The sequence below is a fragment of the Tachysurus fulvidraco genome, chromosome 17 (genome assembly GCF_022655615.1).
Source record: "Tachysurus fulvidraco isolate hzauxx_2018 chromosome 17, HZAU_PFXX_2.0, whole genome shotgun sequence".
NCBI lineage: Eukaryota > Metazoa > Chordata > Actinopteri > Siluriformes > Bagridae > Tachysurus > Tachysurus fulvidraco.
Window position 1 is genome coordinate 18,484,243 of NC_062534.1, and position 24,161 is coordinate 18,508,403.

At 38.9% G+C, this 24,161-nt stretch overlaps 1 protein-coding gene across 2 annotated transcripts in view; it reads left to right on the forward strand.

Annotated features, from left to right (window-relative positions):
• macrod1 (mono-ADP ribosylhydrolase 1) overlaps positions 1–21,096 on the forward strand; it is a 69,530-nt gene extending 48,434 nt beyond the window's left edge. The window contains exons 5-11 of one of the 2 annotated variants that reach the window (XM_047802369.1): positions 1,445–1,561; positions 11,614–11,735; positions 14,459–14,489; positions 16,500–16,573; positions 19,183–19,264; positions 19,785–19,820; positions 20,361–21,096. In XM_047802369.1, coding sequence (XP_047658325.1) covers positions 1,445–1,561; positions 11,614–11,735; positions 14,459–14,489; positions 16,500–16,573; positions 19,183–19,264; positions 19,785–19,792 — 434 coding nt within the window. In that variant the 3' untranslated portion in view covers positions 19,793–19,820; positions 20,361–21,096. The remainder of the gene's footprint in view (positions 1–1,444; positions 1,562–11,613; positions 11,736–14,458; positions 14,490–16,499; positions 16,574–19,182; positions 19,265–19,784; positions 19,821–20,360) is intronic. The other variant, XM_027135599.2, reaches the window with a different exon arrangement.
• The last annotated feature ends 3,065 nt before the right edge of the window (positions 21,097–24,161 follow it).

The window sequence follows — 24,161 nt, forward strand, 5'->3', positions numbered from 1 at the left end:
CTGCAGATAAATGCTATTCATTCTGTAAGCTGCTTTATATTCACATGCTCCTGCACCATCTCCTGACGTCCTAGACGATTTTAACGTAAACTGCATTACACGCTACTTCATAAGACTGTCCACAGGTGTCGCCTCCTCCAACCTTCACTTGGTTCACTCTCTCAGTATCAGGGACGTGGTACTGTATGCTAGTGGTTAAGGTGTCGGACTAGTGATTGAAAGGTCTTGAGTTTGAATCCCAGGGCCATAAATCTGCCACTGCTGGGCCCCTGAGCAAAGCCCTTAACCATGAATGGCTTAGCTGTATAAATGAGATTAAATGTTAGTTGCTCTGGATAAAGGAGTCTGACAACATTTTGAAATGATTGATGTTTTCCATGCCATGAAGTAATTGTTGTCTAATCCTGGAGACTTTTCTTTGAATATTGAGAGCAAGAATAAAAGGAGGATGTGAGGAAGTGTGTTGCAGAGGGAGTTGTGGCAGTGGTAAGCAGATGTGCCTGATCCAATCAAATGTTTCTGCTAATGGCTGCCATGGTAACCAGTTAATCAGCCAATGAAAGGAACTCATTCACTAATCAGCAATTCTAACTGAAAAGTCCAAGCCAATCCAAGGTGAGGCTTAAAACTGAGCAGCAGTTAATGAGATACCGGTGTTTACAGTGTGTGTGTGTCTGTGTGTGTGTGTGTGTGTGTGTCCGTGTCTGTGTCCGTGTGCACATTTGTGTGGCTTTGTGCTTGATAAAAAAAAACAACGAAGAAACGCATGTGCCATAAGATTTATTTTTTCCACATGTTATCAGGTCCCTAGTCGGGTAAGCGCAGAGCCAATTAACACCTGCTAACAAGAAGTCAGCATTTAATCATCGTGTGTGTATTTATGTGTTACAATTACACAGGAAGTGAGTCTATTCCCCTCAGCCATCTTTCATCACCACATTTGCGTCGTCTTTATTTCTCTTTTCTTCCTTTGCTCTCGTTTTTTTGCTCACTTCTGATAACAGTTTGTGTGCCGCGATTCTTTTTCTCACTCCCCCCCCTCACCACCATTTCTCCTCTTCTCTTCTATCCCTATATATTTTCCCTCATCATCTCCTACTCTATGTATCAGAGTGTTTCTCTTACAGAATTAGAGTGCAGTGCACTTTAAGCAGGGCGATAAAAGCCCTTGAGCTCTCCCAAAAAAATGCTGCTGTCAATTCTGAGAGAAAGCAGCTGTTTCTGTGAAGCATCCCAAAATGCACCGGAGAAGAGCGGCTTGACAGAACACCGCAGGAAGCAGAATGCTTTACATTAACAGCGGCCTTCATTGCCGAGTTCACATAGAATTGCATTCGTATCCAAGGCCACATATATCATTAGCATTAACCTATGTCTTGTTCTCTGATGATGGTTAGACTGACATTTTTGCTCATTAACATTCTGATGTTTTCTACATCTGCAGTGGACGGAGCCATCCATCGTGGGGCAGGTCCTCTCCTGAGGAAGGAATGTTCCACTTTGGGAGGGTGTGAAACCGGAGAGGCCAAAATAACTGGAGCATACGGCCTTCCAGCCAAATGTGAGTCACTTCTGTTTACTTGTAGTTAACTCCAGAATTATTAGCACCTTTATTGAAATTAAGCAAAAATGAATAACACGTGCAATGAGTGAAAATTTATACACATTCTCTTTTCTTTTTTTTCTCTAAACATTCTTTTTTTTTTTTTTTTTGACAGTATTTTATCCTTTAAGTAATGTTCAACAGGTTTGAGACACTTCGGTCCTCAAGGAATATTTCAGGCTCGTTTGTATTGAGGGTTGTTTTTGTGAAAGCGCTCTTCACCGAAGACCTTCACCGAAGGCAACAACTCTAGAGAGATTATCAACATAGAATGTGTTAGCAAAACTATTCGTTTTGATTTGGATTCAAGTTAGCTGTCATTAACTTGCTGAAAGACCCACCAGGTTTCTTTTAGGTGCTGATCATGTTGCCAGCTTTTTTTTTCTTTTTTTTTTTTGAGATGGGAAAAAAAAAACCTGTTGTGTAAAAAGGAAGCTAGATGGAACTATTTTTGGAGGAATGTTATGAAGTGTGAAAACTTTTAATCATGTCATTTTTAGTGCATCTTTTGAAGGGTACCAATACATCTGGGGTTACTGTATGTTTATTGGCTCTGGATACCATGTTTAATAGTGTGGTATTTTTTTGTTTTTTGTTCCATCAGACGTTTTTAATGTACCTGAACTAAAATACAGCACTTATTGTACTTCTAGATAGAAAAACTCCTATAGATATTGTCAGCACGATCAATGTTCTCTCTCTGCCTCTCTCTCTTTATTTAATCAAATTTATACCACACTGTAGGTGTCAATTGCAGTTTGGTTCAGGAACATTTTTACTGGAAATCAAGCCGTTAAAAGCAGAAATGAATAATTGGTAGTGGGTGTAGGAGAAGCTTCCTACAAGCAGTGTAACAGTAATTGAAAAACAGTACACATTTATTTCATCTCACTTTAATGTGTTTTACCTTTACAGCAACCGGCAGGCACTCTTACCCATAGCATCTTAGAGAAGTACTTGAAAATGTCCTGATGCCACTATGGATGATTTTTATTGGTATAAATGCCTCTGTGTGTTTGTGAGTCATGCTGTGGAAATCAGATGCACATTATCCAGCCAACTGCTGTTTTCCTGTATCTTTTCTCTTCCTGGTCTCATGATCTCTCTTTTTTTCCCTCTCTCTCTCTCTCTCTCTCTCTCTCTCTCTTTCTTGCTGCCTCTATTCCCACCTTCCCTCCCTCGCTTCCTCCCTCCTTCTCCAACAGTGTGTTCAGCAATTATGTAGTCAGACAGTGTTTACAGAAGCAAGTGCACTTTAATTTATTCGTACACTTAGCAGTAATTTCCCTGCCTAATTTATGACCCTATCCCCGCCCCTCCTTACCTTGCTGTGTGACGATGGAGAGATAGAGAGTGCACATTCGGATGTATATACAGCTTGATCGATACATAAAAACATGCTTGAAAATGCCCATTGTGTGCTTTTCCTTAGCCTCATTACTTTCAGATCATTTCTGTGCCCATAGCTCTCCCACTCTCTTTCTCACAGGCAGTAAAATAGTAACTAATATTTTGGCATTAATGATCGGAGTGTGTTATTCAGATTGTGATTTGTGTTTTATTTACTGCTGTTTGTCAGACACTTTCTCTATGTGTAATAACTGTTTAAACTGCTTGCGTGTAGCAGATGATGAGTGACGGAGGATGCAGGACGGAGCAGCACTGTTTAACCGGATCAGGCTGACTTTAAATCCTTATACGTGAAGCACGGAAGCGATGTCAGGCTCGGCCAGTAACTAACCTCGCAGATTCAGGCTTTACACAGCAGGTGTTATGAGGCATCCTTCTATCTGTAGTGTTGTTTCTAAAATGTGCTAGTGTTCAAAAGTCACCACTACTATAATACTGTTTTTATTACTAATAATAATAATAATAATACAGTTACTATAATACGATTATTATTAACTATATTATTTTGATCAGTACTATTTAATTACTAATTACTGTCATTAACATCTGACAAAAAAATGAAGTTCCAGTCGTGGTTGAGACATTTCAGGTTTGTTGTCTCCAGCCTAGTTTGAATTGATCAAGACTGTTGAAAGGATAGAAGGTATGTCTCGGAGCGTATATAGTCCAGCATCTCTGTTGTCTCCCACCACATATGAACATGCCAATAGGCAAATTAGCTACGATAAAATGGCCCCTAGACATGAACGTGTGCAGAGGTCTGGCATCTGATCCAGACTGCATTCCCAGGGTAAGCTCTGGATCCACTCTGACCCTGACCATGATAAAGCCTACTGCATACAAATTAAAGGAGAGAGATGACATCACTTAAAAACTCTGGGGGAGGAAGGATTTCAAAAAAATAAATAAAAACTTGATTAAAAAAAATACATGAGACCAGTTTGCAAAGTGCTCTCACAAGGTCTGACTTTTCTCTATCAAATATATCTCGCAGAAAAGATTCTCTTCCGTTTTAACCAACATTCAGAAAATGAATGATGGATGCGTTGGGTTTTTTAAAAAAAATTCAGTTGCTATGGTTTACATCACCTAGCGCAATCCTGCAATCTGATTAAATTAGTAAAGACAACTACAGTCTGTTAAAAAGCCTCGCTTTATTTTCTCATGTGTTTTAATTTCATGTTAGTAGTTTTCTACATATGCATTAACGATACAATATCCTGGTCATATCGCAGTCGTGATGGTGATGCTAACCATAGACACCATCCTGATAAACTAATGCTGTGAAGTGAGGTGAGTGATATTTTTATATCGGTTACTGTCACAGGATATAACATAAAGGACTTTTAACAGAGTACACTTTCAGAAAGTGAGGTAAGTAAATAAAAAAAACTGGACTTATTAAAAAAAGTGGTGGGGGTTTGACCCCAGTCACACCTACAGATCCCTGATAGGGCAGGTGGCATTTTTCCAATCTTCAGCTGTCCCATGTCAGAGACTCTGCTCCTGCTGTAGCATCTTGGCTGACAGGAGTGAAACCTTATTCAGTCTTCTGTACATGTAGCCTATCCACCTCAAACTGAAGGCTGTGTGTTCTGACATGCTTTTCTGTTCAGCACCATTGTATAGAGTGGTTACATGAGCCACAGTACCATATCTGATCAGTCACATTCAATCAGTCTGGCCATTCTCCTCTGTCTTCTGTCATCAGCAAAGTGCTTCTTTCTTTGGTTGTCTCTTGTTTTTTGCACCATTCTGTATAAACTCTTAAGACTAACTGTGAGTGAAAATAGGGATAAACAGAGATCAATTGAATTGAATTAAAAATCTGGCACCAAAATCATCCCATGGTCAAAGTTACTGAGTTGACATTTTTGCTCCATTGCTGAGGTTCATTGTGAATCAGCGAAAATCCTAGATATAGAAACAATAATGTATTAGAAATGAGTGCATTAATATAAACCTGTCGGCTGGAGTTGTGATCATCTTTCAGAGCCACAGAAACCGAATAGACATAGATTCAAGGTAGAGTTTTTATAATGCTATGACCTATTTCTTGATCAGTCTTCAGTACGATAAACTTTTGGATCATGTTGAATTGTCAGGTGCTCAATGACTCACCGTAGTCTAGCCAGTGGGATGTGTTTACACAGTGAGTGAAAAGATCCAGTAGCGAGGATCAACATCTGGCCTTCAAATAGCAAGTTTCTTATCTGGGATTTTAAGGCTTTTGCTGAAACCCTTAGTCAGATCTTGTCTGCCCGTGTGAGTGAGTGTGTGTTGGTTGTTTGTCCTGTTCTCGTTGCAAGGCAGGGCTGTGCGTCTTTGTACGTTATACTGCTGTTTTGACGGCATTCAGGCCGCTTTTTTGTGTTTGAGGCTATGCACCTTGGTTGAGATTTTATAGACTAAAATGTCCCTATGTGTGTGCGTGCATTTGTGCATGCCCCAGTGTATGTGAGTATATGCATCTGTTTGTGTTTAGTGCTCAGTGGTGGGCGGTAGAAAGAAGCAATTAGGTAGCATCCAGTGATTCCAGGTGTGTGTATAAGAGAGAGAGAGAGAGGCAGTAAAAATGCTGCAAGGGAAAATGGCAAAGAGCAAAACACAGGAAGGGATTAAAAGTATGGCAGAAAATGTGAGGAGCATACAGATAGCAGAAACAGAACAGGTGGGAACAAAAAGAATAATCATTAAGGCAGGAACATTATTGCTTATTGCAAAATCAGAAACGGAAATGAGAAACATTCACAATGTCATTAGTGAGATCTCTCTTCGATTTTCCAGCCGATTGGCGACGCATCGTTGCTCAGCCGCTCCTTTACACAGATGAAAGGATGGTTCAGATACTAATGTTATTTTAGTCTATAAAATCTCATAACCACAGTGCAGAGGGTCTGCTGCTCATTTTTCAACAAAGGAAAGATCTGCTTCGTTATGCATCACGTGTTTCTTTTTAGACTTCAAAAAAGTAAACCATATGAATTTAAAGGAGTTTATCTACCAGTCGAAGCTCCACGAGGGAGAAAGAAGGAAAGGTGTGAGAGAGGTCTGTAGGGTGGCTGACCCAGAGGATGTCAGCAGTGTGTGTGAAGCAGAAAGAGTTCGGTCCCACTGCCCACCTGTGTACCAATACAGGACCTGACCGGGGATTTAACCAGCTTATAAACAGCAACCATCACTACGGAGAAGATAGGGGAGGGTCGAGTGGCTTCAGCAACACACACATACTCACATATGCACACACAAACACAGACTCATAGGTCTCATTTCCCTCAGTGGCCAATTAACACTAATTAAAATCCTTACAGGCCAGATGAACACCGCTTTCCTCTCTTGGACATTCTTTCGGCTTCACCTCTCTGAATGCACACATTCACAGTCTCTACTCGGTCACATGGACAGTAAACAGTTTTATTTTTCTAAAAAAAACGTATTTGCCGTTTAGGTCACGACATATGATGAATACGTACTGAAGCAAAAAAGTGAGGTAGTTGCTACTCTTTTTTTTTGCTATGCTCCAGTATGTATTCAGTAACTGTAAAGCCTTCGATCTGAGTCCAACTTGGCAAGATAAAGAGAAAAATATAAAAGCAGAGAAAGCAAAAGGGAACAGAAAAAAAAAACAACATTCACATCATGCACCTTGGAGTCTTTCAGATGTTAAAGAGCTCCACCTCCTGTCTTCTCTCCCCTCCCTCGTTCTCCTCCGCTGCCTTTTTTGAAATCGATGCACCTGCTCTTCGTCCGCCCCGGAGGGGGCCAGGCGGAGCGAGGGTGGAGGCAGGTGGACGGGTGGCCTATAGAGAAAGGCGAGGTGAAGAGCCCCACACTCTGCCTGGTCTCTCCTGAGGCTTTGTATTTTAGACGTGGGCCTCCTTTTGTGCCAGAAGCTGCGCTTAGCTGCTCATGGATGTGCTTCAGTGAGCACCGAAAACCAAGACTGTCCTAGGTTTGTTTAAAGAGTGGGCAAGAGGAGGTGTGTGTGTGTGCGTGTGTGTGGGTCTGTGATGTCCAGTTTAGGACCCCTCATCTAAACCCTAGTTTATGGACAGCAGTTACTCACATAACAAAGCAACCCCTAGGACAGCTAACAGGCTCATGGTAGAAGTTCAGTGCTATCTCATGTTTTTCCCTTAAACAATGCTTGATCTCATCAGGAATTGATTAGATTAGATCACAGAGAGCACTGACTGAAAAGCAGTGTTACAAATAATAATGGATGTACATTACTAGTCCAGCATAGTCTGAATCCTAGATATACTCTAGATGATGTCATGTGATCTACTGATAAAGACCTTCATTTTACTTCCCTTAACTATCACAGTCACAGTAAAAAAAAAAAACTGTACTTGAGTAACTGAGTGTTTTGATTTTATATTTTATTCTGTCATTTTAGTTGTAATTTTTAAACCGCTGGTATATTAGTTCCAGATCCTACCTCGCACCTCCAGGACCCCTGGCTCTGATCTCGTATTACTCACTGTGCTGAGTTTCCGTGCTTATGTTCATGTGAGTTTCTTTTTGGTTTTCTCATTTCCTCTCAAAATTAAATAGGTGACTCTAAATTGCCCTTGTGCTCTAAATTACTAAAGATATTTTTTTTTTAACTAAAATAATCATAGTGATCAACACAGTACAGTAAATGATGGATCCACACTAAAGCAGGGAGATTGATTGATTGATTGATTGATTGATTGATTGATTGATTGATTTTGAAACCTAGAGAAGCACTTGTATGCCTTCAAGAACTCTTGGGTGTAATATTAACCAGTGCAGGGTCGAGGAGGATCATAGGAGAGAGCATGGGAGCAGAACAATAGCAGTGATGAAGCTCATGTTTTGCCTTTTCCACCTTAATGTCTCACACCTCAGGCATGCAGAAAAGAGACAGATGCTAATAGAGAATCAGCATGTGGAACGACCACAGGTGTTTGATTTTCTCTCTCTCACACACAAACACGCTTTCACACACACAGCCACACACAGCCACACACGCACACACACACACACACACACACACACACACACACACACACACACACACACACACACACACAGCATGTTAGTCTAGAGCCATTAAAAATCATGGGGGGGTACAACAAATTACTGAGAAAGCATGAAAAAATAGTCTCATTTTGAAGTGACAAAATGGGCAATTAACAAGCAATCTGCATGTTTTCTTAATGTTACCAATTACCAGTACGTTTTCTACTTTAAAAAGGGCATTTTGAAATTAGCACTTTAATTTGTGTGTTTCTAAGGCAACGGGACACATCTAAGAGAGCGTGGCAGAAATAATGTAGACTATAGATAAGACTTCAGTGGCAGGGTTATGGTCGGAGTCGGAGTGGAAATAGGATTAAAGGTCTATATAATTTGTAGTCTTTATAGGTGATGATGATGATGATGATGATGATGACATTTGCATTCATGGCATTTGGCAGACTTCCTTATCCAGAGCAACGTACAGAAGTGTTTTGAAATTTCAATCAACGAATACATCAATACTGGTTCACTAGTTCACAGACTTACGATACCATGAGTCTAAAACTTTTTGGGAGATAATAATGCACACAGATTGATGATGATGATAATGACGATGATGGTGGCTTGTAAATGAATGATAATTAATGATCTTTTAAAGTTTCTTCTAAATTTCAAGTAAAAGTAAAAATCTGTTGGAATGCATGTTAAAAATCAGTTAAAAAATATGTTATTTCCTTTTCTTTCTTTCTTTCTTTCTTTCTTTCTTTCTTTCTTTCTTTCTTGTCTAACCCCTTTGGCATAATGCCTACCTCTTTTTGACAGACAGACCGACTGACTGAAACACACACATCATCAACTACAACGACAACACAGCGTGTGAAAGAACTGCTCCTTTACCCCCTGTGCTTTGTCCTTTAGCAAGATTTAACCTTTAGCTGCATCTGGGTTTCCATACACTTATCCAGATTACACCCCCACCCCCCAACCACACACACACACACACACACACACACACACACACACACACACACACACACGCACACACACACACCTCCTTACAACAACAAAAATTTCCTGACATCTTCCAATGTCTCTTTTTTTTGCATTACATGATGCAAAACAGTAAAAGATTTTTTCACCTTAGCAACTTCATAAGTGCATTAATGGTGTGTTCTCCTTTCACACATATTCTGGGAGAATGTAAGGTAGATACACATGTTTCAGCTCTGCAGTACTAGCAGGGGGTTAAGTGCTTTATTTAAGGGCAAAGCAGGAACAGTCAGTGGACCAGGGACATTGGAACACAGTATTCTTTGTCAACAAGAATCAGTGGCTCGACTGTGATTTAAGACGCTACACTTTGGTTCCCTTTCCCACCGAGCCACCTCTGACCTGTTAAGAAGGTTATGTTTCTGCTTTTTATTTCCTGTCTTTTTAGGCATGGGTTTGATGTATAGCAGCACAGTATACATCTGTTTAAACCAGACAAGACAAGTAAACACAGTGGAAGACGATAAATATTGCCGTTTGACATAACCTTGACAAGCTGACCAAGGAGAGAAGGATGATAGAAGAGATCCCTGTGATCACTGTGATCAGGGAAAAGGGAAAGAAACGGTTAGGACCAGGCAATGTGATGATATATCGATATTGTAATTCAATTCAATTAAATTTATTTGTATAGTTCTTTTAACAATTGATTGACATTGTCTCAAAGCAGCTTTACAAAAGTATAAAAACACAATAAAAATTGTAAAGTTTAAAACAAAAGCAAGGAAAATCTCCCTGGGATGATATGAGGAAGAAACCTCGAGCGGGAACCCATTGTCATTTGGGTGACACTGGACAATAAATAATATAAATGTAAATAATGTGCTTTCTAGAACAGTTTATAGTCGGGTGGAATTGTGCAGTCAAGAGCTCCTGGGGGACTAATAGGTCAGGATAATTTCTGAGTTTATTACAGACTTAACACTAATTCCTTAATGCCGAAGTCTTTAAATGTTGACTGATGAAGACCCGAGCACAATGCTGACCAACGCGATGACAGTTCAAAGACGGCGTGATAGTCTGCAAGCAGTTCTATCCACAGCAGTCCCATGGGCAGATCTATCAATGATTCTATTCACAGCAGTCTCATGTAGATCTATCCCAGCAGAGTGTACCACCAAACAATGAGACTATGACCAGGGGTAGGGATGGATCAGGTAGGACTGGAAAGAAGAGCCACACTGTGAAATCAGAACACTGGGAACTCAAGAGTGGCATGTATAGCTCGACACAGAAACAGAGAGAAAGAGAGAGGGACAAAAAAGAGGGAGAGGAAAATATGAGGTATGTGATGTAATCATGTGATGGTTAAAGACAATGTACATTATGTACAAAGTGCAGGAGGGACCAGCTATGACAACATGACTAAAAGATATAATAGCATCATGGCACACACTTATAATTATTGTCATTATGAGCAAGTGTCGGTTTTACGGCTCCTTATATAAGGTCCTTTCATCTAATTCAATAGAAAAGTGATTAGATGAGCTTTTCAGTCGTGTTGGTCCCCACTATATGGCTGACAGGAATGGAACTTAAGGCGGTCCTCTAGCGATGCTACACATCTGCCTCAAGGTTTGACGTTTGAAATGCTCTGAAGTGCTTTTCTGCTCTAGAGAATGATGTGCATGAAAATCCCAGGAGATCAACCATTTCTGAAATAGTCAAAACAACCTGTCGGGTACCTGCATCCACGCCACTGTCAAATAACTGCGATCACATTTGATCATGCGAACATTAACCGAAGCACTCGACACGTACTGTGTCTGCATGCACTGGATAATTGCAGGAATGAGTGGATGTTGTTTTAAAGTAACCGCTGAGTGTACAGTATATAGTATATTGTGTATATGTCTTCAATTATTTTTGATATGACATATTTGCAATTTCAGATGAAGTCGAGGATTAGAGGAGATAGCAGAACCGCTAGTATGTGACTCAGGTGGCATTATAGACAGAGAGGAAAAGACAGAGGAGAAGTGAAGGGTTGAAGGAATTTAGAGTTGATCGTTTAAAAAGGGAAAGGTGGCACAGTGATTAAAAGTCAAGAAGAGAACGATTTAGGAAACACTGGCATGTGGAGGACTGAGAAAAGAAAAACAGAAAAAGCAGAAGAAATAGCAATGAAATTGGAAGCTTAGGGGAAGAAAGTCTAGACAGACCGAACACATGAGGGTGGGAAGATGACAGACAGTAGCCGATGTGTGAAATAAAATTTTGATGTCATGGCTATTATTTTTATCTTTTCACAATGTTGTGTGCCTTTGTTTCAGTGTTGCTGTAAAATCATGAGTAACACAGAATTATTGCTGAAGTCCTGCCAGTTTACTGGAGTGGTTATAGACAGAAAGGAGAAATGAAGAGGGTGTTTATGGACAGTATGACACTTGTGTGAATGGTCAGATAAAGGGGTGAGAGAACGTGTTTGAAGTCACGCATGAAGTGCTGGTTTATGATTAGAGTCAAGATTAAAAATGGAATTTTGGGAGAATGGTTAAATAAATTTTTTTGTTTTAATAATTCATCTCTCTCTCTCTTCTGTTCTTCTCTTTTTGACTCAGACGTTATTCACACCGTGGGGCCAATAGCTCACGGCTCAGTGGGAGAGACGGAGAGGCGAGCGCTCAGAGACTGTTATTATAACTGTCTGCGCACAGCAACTGAGAACCAGCTACGGACAGTGGTGAGAGAAAAACACTCAGATAGGATGCACTTGTATCACTTCAAGGGCAGTAGGTTTCTCTAGTTAATAGATACACTAAATTTTGTCTTCATGTAGACGTGGAGACATGTAGTCTGCTATGACAGCCTGAATAAGATCATTCAAATGTGGCTCACGTTCAGTAATACGGCTATCCGTAGATAGACTCTAGAGTCAATGCAAACATGTTGCAGGGCTTTCTAATATAAAAAAAAGACAGTACAAGGTTTCATTTTTTTCATTCATATAGTATGATTTGCTGTTGAATAAACACAATTTTACTGCCAATTAGAGAATAGCGGAGAAATACACAGAAGGTTATAAGAAACAAACCTTGGACTGAATTCTTTCTAGCACAAGCTATAGATACATGCAGCCTATATCAACAATGTCAGGTGATTACACAGAGAAAACATGTAGATATGTTATTTAACAGATGTGTTTAATATAGTTCTATTTCTATATAGCTAGATCTACCTTATTAGCCTGAAATGGACTCATCGAATGAGTCTCTCTCTACGGTGTGCACTAACCAGATCCAACAGATCGATCATAGAAAACATCCAAATGTAAATGTGCAAAATTCTGTAGCTGCTGGTATAGTATGACTATTTCAGATTATGATTAGGTTTATTGAAAATGTGGAAAGGGCAAAACCACTTTAGTTTATAAAGGAAAATGTTTTATTTTTGGTTTTTCTTAAGCACTCATACACTTTATATATTATTATCTGCATGACTATAACAAACCAGTTATGGTTGTACAGTAGAGGTCTACAAGGACTGCCCGAAATATATGGACATTAATTGTCTGGACCTTGTCATTTCCTTGTAATAAATCCTAGTTTATTATGCACCTCTGCCAACACTGACACACACCAACACATACTCATACTCACATGGTAAACATCTGCAAGCAAACATACATAAATGCGTGCCTTCGGTACTTCACCCCTCATCACTGTGACTTTAAAGATGTAGCAGTATAATATACACTGTTGATTCGAACTTTGATGCTTCTTTTATCAGAATATGCTTTAAAAAAAAGCTGGCGGCTGTGGCATAAATCAAACGGCACTCTCAGGTGTCAGGCACTTTATATTATATGTTGTCACCGTAACTGTTAGTATGCAGCTCAGATCTGGTGCTGCTCTGTTTAACTTGTTGAGGACCTGAAAGCTTGTCCATTTATATCAGTACTGAGGATGAAGTTTCACACGAAGGCTATAAACAATAAAAAGAAGCCTTACATTTATATTTCCATTTATAGCACAATTACCACTGTTTAATTGCAGTTCTATAAGAAATATACTATATAGCTGGACTACAGATAATTATACAAGATCATCCCACGGCACCGATGGAAATTCTCTAATGGAAACTCTGAAAGTGGTGGCAGCTGTTAATCAAATATTAATAATAATGCTCTTGATCTAATTATATCACCTTATAGTTTCTGTAGTAACGGTCTATTCTCATGATCGGGTGGTGGATGCTGTAAGGATTTTTTGGTTGCATTTCCACTCAGAATTCTTGTTAATTATTTTACAAGAATTGTTGAATGTTTAAATGTTCAAAATATCTGTTTGAACATTTTATTAATTTGAAATAATTCATTTTCTATTCATTTATTAATTATTTTTCAATATCAGCGCTTCCCATTGCACTTTGTTCATTACATATTGCCTTGTTTTTTGGCATTACATTCATTCATTCATTCATTCATTTTCTACCGCTTATCCGAACTACCTCGGGTCACGGGGAGCCTGTGCCTATCTCAGGCGTCATCGGGCATCAAGGCAGGATACTCCCTGAACAGAGTGCCAACCCATCGAAGGGCACACACACACACTCTCATTCACTCACACATTCACACACTACGGACAATTTTCCAGAGATGCCAATCAACCTACTATGTATGTCTTTGGACCCGGGGAGGAAACCGGAGTACCCGGAGGAAACCCCCCAGGGAAGGGGAGAACATGCAAACTCCACACACACAAGGCGGAGGCGGGAATCGAACCCCCAACCCTGAAGGTGTGAGGCGAACGTGCTAACCACTAAGCCACCGTGCCCCCCTTTTTTGGCATTACAGTAGCGTATTAATTAACAGCCGTTTGTTAGATCTATGTATGTTAAAGTAGTAATTACTAATAAAGCAGTAATGTCACTGCCAGTCAAACAGCACCTTTGAGGCAGTACCTTGTCATCACACTTGCCTGGGGGTCTGTGGTTAACATAACAGCTGTTATGCATTATTCATTAGATTTTTTTTTATACCTGTGATGTTTCTGCTGCAATAAAAGTTCAAAATTATTATTTTGTTAAATTATTATAATTATTATATTTTACATGTACTGAGTTATATTATATAAGTTACACACACACTCGGTGGAAATTAGGTAGAAATAATTTTTCAGATTTTTAGCCCTTGACATTCTACTGACAACAGTGTTAAAACAAAGAAAGAATATATTTTCCATTCACATATATTCACGTTCTCTGGAAGATAGCAATTGTGAAAAGGGCTTAGCGCCGCCCTCTTGGCACAAACACGGTATGTCATATCCTGTAAACGTTTGTTTGCTGCTGTTTCAATCTGTTTTAAGTGTTTTTGATGTAGACTCCTTATTTTTTTTTATTTTGTGTCTCTCACTCTCTCTTTCTCTGTTTTCTCACACGTATCCTATTTGATGTCCTTTCTAGGCTTTTCCCTGTATCTCCACTGGAGTGTACGGTAAGTGGGAGAAATCCAATGAGACTCATTTCACATAAAACTGTCAAATGTTTCATGCTCATTTTTAATATAATGTTAATTTTACAAATTATTTCATCGATTTCCACTAGCAGCTTTGCTCTTTTTTGGGTTTCTACATAATCTAAATAATATCCAGTGGGACTGTTATAATGCATTTGTGAAGCAGTCCTTTTCAATGATAACACTTCATTCTGTGATGCCTGTGGTTTTTCATTAACTGTGCTTATAATGATGCCCTCATTTGTTCATCGCGTTCATGATCCGCAGCTGTAGAAACTCATTTCTTTCTGGAATACTTTCAGTAGATATCAGTTGCAATACCATGTGGGATTATTTAGATTAACAAAGATTAACAAAGAGACTGGGTGAACAAGTATGTCATGGGGATTGTAATCTGTGTGCCCTGATTAAAGGAAGATCCAGCACTAACTCCCAGAGCTCTTTTCTTTTAAATATATGGCTTTCAACTTTATCAGCATCCAGTTTTATCTGTGCTCTCTTCTGTGTGTATGGGGGAAAAAATGAATGTATAGATGCAATAAATCAATTTGGCATTTTTAGTTATTTTATTTTTCATCTTCAATGATCATAATTAGTTTGTACATTCAAAACAGCGTGTGGGAGTTTGTGTAGACAGATGCTGACACAAATCACTGATGATAATAAGATTCTTCTGTTCCACTCACAAGTACTTTACTGAGTACTCTGAAAGAACTTCACTAGCATGTTATCAGATGCTTGCAGATACAGTAATGATTCAGCTGTTAGAAGACATGAAGTTAGAAGTCAGTAAGAGAAATCGGCTAGCTTAGTCTTATTATTTTAATATATTCCTTTGCAAAAACAAATATTACTAAGCCAATAAAAATGCATTTATCTAATAGTACAGTAGCTAATGATAATTGGCCTTACTCCACAGCGCCGGGTGTTGATTAATTTTCCGTTACAGTGCAGACATTCCACATAAAATAAAATGGAGCTATTAACAGATTAAAAGTATGCCGTGTTGTTCGTTGATGAACGAAAACATATCGTTGGCAGATTGCTGTGAAAGAATGAAACACTTCAAGATGTGCTATTATAGTAAAATAAAATTTAGGGTTAAAACAGCTTCAGTGTTTTTACTGTTCAGTATGATATATTGAGCAGTAGGATATGCTGGGTAATATTGTTTTATGCTGTACTTTTATTTATTAACAAATAAAATCAGCAAAATTTTATCTGTCTGTCAGTCAGCAGTATCAGAGTCAAATGATTAGATCTTAATGAAAAGTTCTGGCACATGGTGACTTCCAGCAACGTGAGGGACAGCGACAGTGTGAATAGATGTGCGCATGTCCAGTGACAAGACAAAAGTTTCAATTTTTTAACAAAAGTTTCAATTTACAAATACGAAGTAACTTGGTACAACGCCTACAAATTGGAGTGAAAACAGTAGAGCGCATGCGATTCGTGGCGAAGATCACACACTGCTTCTCCTTCATCTCATATGATATGATACATACAGTAGACTATATTTATTCTCCATACAACAGTGAATGTTATATACAAACAATCTCCTCAAGAATGTTCATATTAGGGCCAATAAAACCGACTTGTTGTAAAGTGGAATGCTAGTTGCGCTACCTGCTGCTAAAGGTTATTACTATGGCAACCAGTAGAAGGAACGCCTACTGGCGACTTTACAGTACAACGACTTGGCAGCTTTCAGTGATAAAAAGAAGCTTTAGCCTTCACCATTCCTGGTTGTTAGATGTTGATGCTGGCTGGTGGGTGGAACTTGACAATTGACCAGAAATGTATACAGTATATAGCTTTGTTTTGATTGCAGTTTTAATTCAGTTATGATTTATAGTTTATTTAACATATATGTGTGAATCTAGTAACATTTATACTGTGTGTGTGTGTGTGTGTGTGTGTGTGTGTGTGTGTGTGTGTGTGTGTGTGTGTGTGTGTGTGTGTGTGTGTGTGTGTGTGTGTGTGATGAAGGATACCCACCTGAGCAGGCAGTGGAAGTGGCTCTGAAGACTGTAAGAGAATACCTGGAGGACAATCCAGCGCAGGTGTGTGTGAGCGGGACAAACTCCCTGTTGGTGTTCTTTTTTAGCCGCTGCTGTTATTGTGTGATGCTCAATAGTGCATCATGTTGTCATGGTGGTCACAGAGGGACGTAAGCTCTGTCTCATCTTTATCACATACATATGTACTATTCTAGGAGTATTTTTAACTGTCTTTTGGGGTTACACAGAAAAAATAAATAGAAATGTAGTAAATGAATTCGGCCAACAGACACTGTTTTCACTAATCTGGTCAGACAAGGCACTGTCTTGGTCCCTACCTGCATTAGGCGCACTCTCTCTCTCTCTCTCTCTCTCTCTCTCTCTCTCTCTCTCTCTCTCTCTCTCTCTCTCTCTCTCTCTCTCATACACACACAAGCCATTCATGTATGCTTGAGTGAAAAAAAAACAATGCCCATGGTAGATTTAACATGAAACGAAGCATCAGGTAAACTGTGCCTGCCTTCTCTCTCCCTCTCCTCTCTCTGTCTTTATCTCACTGTCACTTTCTATCTCACTGTCACTCTGTCCATCCGGTCCTGAGCCTCGTGCTGACTCGCTGACAGTTCATCTGCCTCTACAGTTCTGCGCAGTGACAGAAACGAGCTAATTAGAGAGTCCTAATTAACAAGCCCTCTCCTCCCCCCAGCCACACTACACCATCAACACACACCAAATTAGCAAGAGAGAGAACAGAGTAGAGAGATATTTGCTGAAGAAAAGAAAAACGTGAAGGAAAGAGGACAAAACAGGTGGTAGGAGCGAGAAAGGAGGAGAGTGCTGTTTGATGCTGAAGACAAAGGAGGAACAGCAGAAATGGTGGTTGCACACGCAAGCTGACAAGTCAGATCATAATTTGTTTTTCAGGAACAAAAAGGTTTATAACATTTCAGCATATTAAATCAAAACAAGCTTTTATTCTCCCCTTGTACATTAAGTTTAGTGTATATTCATGCAGAATTTTGGGATGAGTTCCTCATCTGATTACACAAATTTCACATACAGGGTTTTTCTTGTGTAGAAGCGTTTTTTCAGTAGCATACAGATCACAAAAGCCACAAAAATCACTGATCAAGAACATGGACTGAAGTCAGAGATATAATATGATATAACCTTAAAGCAAGACAAAATTGTACTTAATTATTCATTTAATTTAGTATCATAATATATTTGGTTGCCTAATTCAAGATGTTAACTTCTCCAACTTCCATGAAAAAAAGCCTTTTATGTTGACTTTAAAAGGTCATCGCTTGTTATATATATTTAATCGTGTCATACACATGAATTTAATGTTGTCCTCAAATGACAGTCCATTCCATGGTTTTTTTTAAAGGACTTACAAAAGCATAACAAGCATTTAAAATAACTTGGAATTTATCAAGTATTAAATTTCTATAAATTAATGCATAGGTTTGGATTAGACTTGAAAGTTTTTAGGCTATCTTTAATCTGCTACTGTTGGGTGGGGGGGTGGGGTGTTTTGTTGTTTGTAATGTAATTGAATCTATTTAAGCTTGACATCATGTCACATAGTCACAGATAATCCAGTGTTGGGGACATGTGAGCCACATTAACAGAGACACACATCTTAGGGGACATGTACATTACAATAAAATGTAGTAGTATGTGTATACACCCTGTGGTTAAATGAGAGGCAGAAATTGTAATCATTATTAAATGATACTTAATTGTGCTGCACTGCTCTGCTTCTTTGAGTGCTGTAGCCGGAGAGAACATAGTCGAGCCGAGTGTGACTGTAGGAGAAGGTCTTCCAGTTCACACAACACTCAGATGCTGCTTATATAACGTTTAACGTGTGTGTGCGTGTGTGTGTGGGTTTATCTGTGGTTTTGAGGCCAAGCATAAACAACCCTTGAACCTTATTTAGCATCTGCTCACAGCATTAGAAGAGGTTGAGGATGAGCTTGTATTTGTTGAGCTTGTAGTAGATGAGCTTGTAGTAGTTAAGCTTGTACATGAGTTTGTAGTAGCTGAGTTTGTAGTAGATGAGCATGTAGAAGATGAGCTTGTAGTACATGAGCTTGTTGACAAATTAGTAGTTGAGCCGTAACATGAGCTTAAACAGGAGTTTGTAATCGAAAAAAAATGTAGCAAAGCTTGGCGATGAGCTCGAGGACAAACCTGTAAATAAATTAAAAACTTTACAGTTGTGCTAGTGGATTTGTAGTAGTTTGTATCTAAGTTTGTAGAGCTTGTATCATAGCTTGTAGATTACATTTGTATCTGAGTTTGTAAACTGAGTTTGTAGCTGAGCTTTTACATGAACTTAATGAATTTTCCGTTAAGATCATAGCATGATTTTGGAGAGCTTGTGATAGGAGCTTATAGATGAGTTTTTAGACAAACATTGTAAAACAGCTTGTAGACTGAGTTTGTAGAGAAGCTTCTAGGCACCAAACTCATTTTATTATTCCAGTGAATTTTGGTGGTCATTAGAGTTGTAAATATTCGCTTGAACTGGAGTGACATTGGTGATGACATCTGCAGGCTGAGAGTGTTATTATTGTAGAAGATCTCTTTAGCATTCTCCTGCTCTCGTCGCCCTGACTGATTTGTGCTGATTTGAGTCTTGATTTGTTTTTCTGTCTCATCAGATGGACCGCGTGATCTTCTGCGTTTTCCTCAAGTCAGATGATGATCTGTACAAGAGTCGACTCCCTGCCTACTTTCCAGAAGGTCTGTTTCTAACTCCCTTTACTTTTATAAAGCATTTTCTCTTCCTCTATCTTGGAGAAAAAAATCTTTTTTACTTTGGTAAATATATACTCTCACTATTTCCCACTCTCTCTTGAAGACACACATAAAAAACACACACATTGTTCCCAGTTGCCCTCTCTGCTAAAGGGCTTTTTTCAAAGGCACCAGCCAAAAGTCACTCTGAGCCCTGCATCCATTAGATTGCTTTATATTCTGCGGCCTGGCTTTTTTTTCTGCATCATTTTTTTTTTCCCTTCAATTGTTGTCAACATTAATCTAGTTTGATAAAGCATAGTACATGCCATGGGACTGGGCTGTCACTTTCAATCATCTGTAATGTTATTTTGCCTTTCTAAACAAACAACACACTGTCCATAGTGTGGAAAAGAGCAGCGTTCAGTACTTCAGAGTTAGCATGCAAAATTTTCAAGCCTAAAGAGAGAAAGTCATTTTATTTTTTTTCCCCCCAAATCCTTATTTGTGTCCCCACCCCTTTCAGCCTGCTGACCAATCAGAGAGCTCGTTGTGAGGACAGGTAACCAGCCTGGTGTACACTAACTAATACTTGTGCTTTGTTTTAGTGTTTTGGAAAGGTGTATTGTTTGAAATAGAAAGCTGTCAGTGGCAGTACTCTGTTGTAATGTTTACAGATAAACATATGTTAATAGTTTGCAGTGCTAACAAACCAACGCTGAATATATTAACATTTTCGTGTGTTTTTATTTTCTTGCAAATAGAAGATAATTAAAAACAGGTGTAGGGTTTTTTTTGTCTGTTTTGCTTTGATTTTATCACCATACTAATTTCTAGTTTTTGAAGCTGACAGTGGCCGTGCATATTTTACTTACCCGAGTATCATTCTTCATTTCTTTCTTTCTTTATTAGTCGAACGAGATACCGCCTTCTCTTGCTATAACTGTTCTGTCAGAGGTTTATTGGCAGGTGGTGTGAGTGTAACCCTGTGGTTTTTTTTAGTGTTGCTACCTGTCAGTGCAAGTGTGACACCGATGTGTGATGATCTTTGTGATTTCTTGTGCACATCATCTCAGCTAAATGTGTTTTTCTTCCCTCTCAGATGCGCTACCTAAAAGCAAATTATGAGTGGATGTAACTGCGTTGGATGCCTCGCTCTTCGCCTACTCCTGCTTCCCCAGCATCTGCCCTGTCAGCAACACCTACTAATTATTTTTTTGATTCCACGGATTTTTATTTTGATGGCATGCATCAAGTAATTTCTTATTGCACAGTCCAGTCTTCTTTGAGCTGCAGCATTGATGATCAAAGGATGGCTTCTTAGCGTAGCACTTAAGAGAACTGCAATCACGCACGCAGCACATCAAGTAAATAAAATGACAAGTGTTTCATTATTTCTCTGAAGTAGATACTGTAGCAATCAGGAATCCCAAAAGGTTCTTTCCATACACATCTCATTTTTGATAAATTGGATTTTACTACAATGTTCTGGATCACGGGTAATCAGTCTTATTCTCAATGCCTTCAGGTTTTCTTTACAGTCATGCAGGAGTCACATCACTTGGTACAACTCATTAATTGTTTGAAGCCTGATACCAAATTAATGTATAATTGGAATATAATCAGAGTATAAGCACCTACAGTCTCAGTCTGCATTCTCTGATAAGCTTCAGAGATCTTTCACAGATCTAGAACTCATTTTCAAATACGGATTATGCATTCGCATTGATTACTGCGCTTTGGCAATGTACACTATATGTTGAATGAAACAACACTGTATGTTGAAGTAAATAAAAGTTGGCACTAAGCACGCTGGGATTATATGGAGCCAAAAATCACATTGACTCCAAGAAGTCTCTTTTTTTTTGGACTATTTAAAGGCAAAGTGATAGTAGATATGAAACCAAAATCTAAGTAACATTATGAAGCCTCAACACTGCATTGCACATTGTGAAATTTCCACTTCTGAATCAGTAAGTACAACAGAGGGCCATTCATATGGGGATTGCCTTGTAACTCTATTTGAATGTAGCAACAGATCCTAGGCACTGAGTTTCTCAGATCAATTGTATTTAGGGATTCTTTATTTCCTGTTTTACTTTTTAATGAAATTGAATTGTTTTTGTTGCAAGAATACTCCTTGGATTCTGTCTCCCTACAAAGGTAATAAGTCTGAAATTGCCTATTGCCGTTCTAAAGAAAGTAAAGTTTTTGGGCAAAAGTTATGATTTGTACAGCATCATTTTAAGCTACTACAATGGGCATGAACATTATGTGTAAAAGTATATTATTAAAAATGAATTTTAAAAAGAAATCAGGCATATTGCAACCTATTCACAGCGGCTCACACAGGCCAATGCTCATAATATTTAACCTATAATGAAAATGCAGTCTTTCTTCCTTTGCTATGTTTATGTAGGTCGCTATGATGAAGGATTCTCATTAAAACCCATTCCTGCCACTGAATGAATGGCCAGTTCTTCTCTTAACGCAACTTTTATTAATTACACCCGGTGCCTCGGTGCTAGCGAGCGGCAATAGAGCAGCCGCTCACAGAATGCTTCAAAACAGAGCAAACAATTTGAAATATTGATTTTAAATCAAGAGTACATTAGTCAAACTAGCAGTCACAAGAGAGTCGTTCTGTTAATGCAGTGCTTTTTGTTTCCACAACATTTTCTCCACCCAGAGATTGTACAATGTCACATTCTTCTTCATCTATATCTACTCTGTTCTTCCCCTGAGGTGGAAGGACAGCGAAAGAGCGCCTGAGAGAGAGAGATAAGTGTGAAGGAGAGCTTGATGAACTCGTCTGAAGCCGTGTTCATTTTTAATAAGCAGTGGGCAGCTCAGGTACTGTCATCAGATGAGCCGTGCGTAATATGGAAGTGAGGAGTTAAATAGAGGGGGGGCAAGAGTGAACGAAAGAGGACGCGCATGAGAGTAATTATCCTAAATCGAGACTTCAGTGCTGTCCCATCAGCACTTTCTCTCTCTCTCTCTCTTTCTCTCCCCCTTTTCTCTCTCATGCTCACTCTCGTTCTGTCCTGCTTACTGAAGTGTTATTTAATTTGCACTACTGGTGTGCTAAATGCAGGATAGAGAGCTGCTGACAAAGTATCTCCTCACTGGAGATGAGATGCTCTGAAGTGTTTGCTTCATGCCAACAGCAGAGCTATGGAGAGAGATAAGAGGACTTTTCTTTTCTTTTCTTTTTTAACCTTTGCTGTCTCATCTCTTTGGCTCTGCCCCCTTTTCATTCACTCTTATCAATGGTCATCTTTTCCTCTTCTTACTTTCTCTTTCTGTCAGTATCTCTCTCTCTCTCTCTCTCTCTCTCTCTCTCTCTCTCTCTCTCTCTCTCTCTCTCTCTCTCTCCTAAATTTGTGAAATCATATACTTTTCTACTGAGTCCTGCATATTCCCCTATACAATGTACATATTGTTCCCTCTGGAAATATGCAGTACATGTGAATTATTATTTGTTCTATTATACATGTGACAATCTGTCAAACATATTCACCACAATTAGTTATCTGAGAAAGACTTTGCAAAAAAGGGGTGCACAAGCTAGAAATACACACACACACACACACACACACACACACACACACACACACACACACACACACACATAACTAGCCAACTGGCATAAATACAATTTTGTATCAGATTAACTGCCAGAAGTTAAGAACGAAAGAGTGTTTCATGGCACATATTAATTTTAAGCATTAATTTGTTAAATGAAATAACAACAAGGAGTTAAACTGCTAGATTTATAACATCTTCAGCCATCACTAACTGGTGAACTCTGTGTTATCAGAAGATTTTGGTAAAAAAAAAAAAAAAAAGAAAGATCAGAGCGACCAATTATGACCTGAGTTCAAATGCCTGTGTCCAAATGAGTTCCTGCTAAGACACACTGAATTTAAGTGCTTAAAGAACACCAAACATACCTAAAGTAAAGTCTTTTTTTTTAAATCCTGGCAATAGAAAAAAGCAGGCGAGGCAATCAACATACAGACATGTTTTGATCCCTCTGATATTAACTGACGATATGTGGAAGCCCCAACCTCTTCTTCCATCTCTCAATAATAAACTTCCAGCTGGTTCTTCTGTTTTGACTTGACTTCCTATCTTGAAAGATGTATTAAACTAGATATTTACTATAGATGTTTGAGTAGCAGATCAGCAGTGATAACTGCAGCCACATGGAAGCATTTCACAAGTTCAACCAAAGACATTAGACAAGCCTAATCTGCTCACTGACATTTAGAATATTGTACTGTGATTTTTTTTATACTGTATGATGTGGTTTTAATATGTCTTTCCCATTTACCGTTTACTTGTCTAGAGGACAGTGATGTATCTATGTAGCACAAAGCCATTCAATTTTAAAGGAAAGTCACAATGAAAACAAGTTCATTCAATTTTATGAAGCGCAACATTTTGTTGGGATACGTTGCACAACAAAAACAAAGGTGTAAATACAGTATATTTTTATGTCTAGCTGTCAGCATAACATCATACTGTACAACTACCATCAACTGACTGCCAGAAGATTTGTTCACATGGAGGCTTCTTGTAAACATGGTCAGTAGAGTTTTAGCTACATATTAAGAAAGTCTTTAGCGCACATTCATGTTGATTAATAACTGGAATAGTATATACTCTTTCACCTGGGGTTTAGTATGAGTAGTACGTTACTGTATGTCGAACACAGCCTGTGCCTTGTAACCGCCACCAGTTTAGCTAGAGGGCCATCGCACTGCACACCTGACTTAACTGAAGAAAGCCTTGATAATTAGTTGACATCAGGTGTGTGGAGCAGGAAAGCCATTTAATGTTGCAGTTTTGGACACCTCCAGGGTGAGAGGTTGTGTGTGGGATTCTTTTTTCCAAG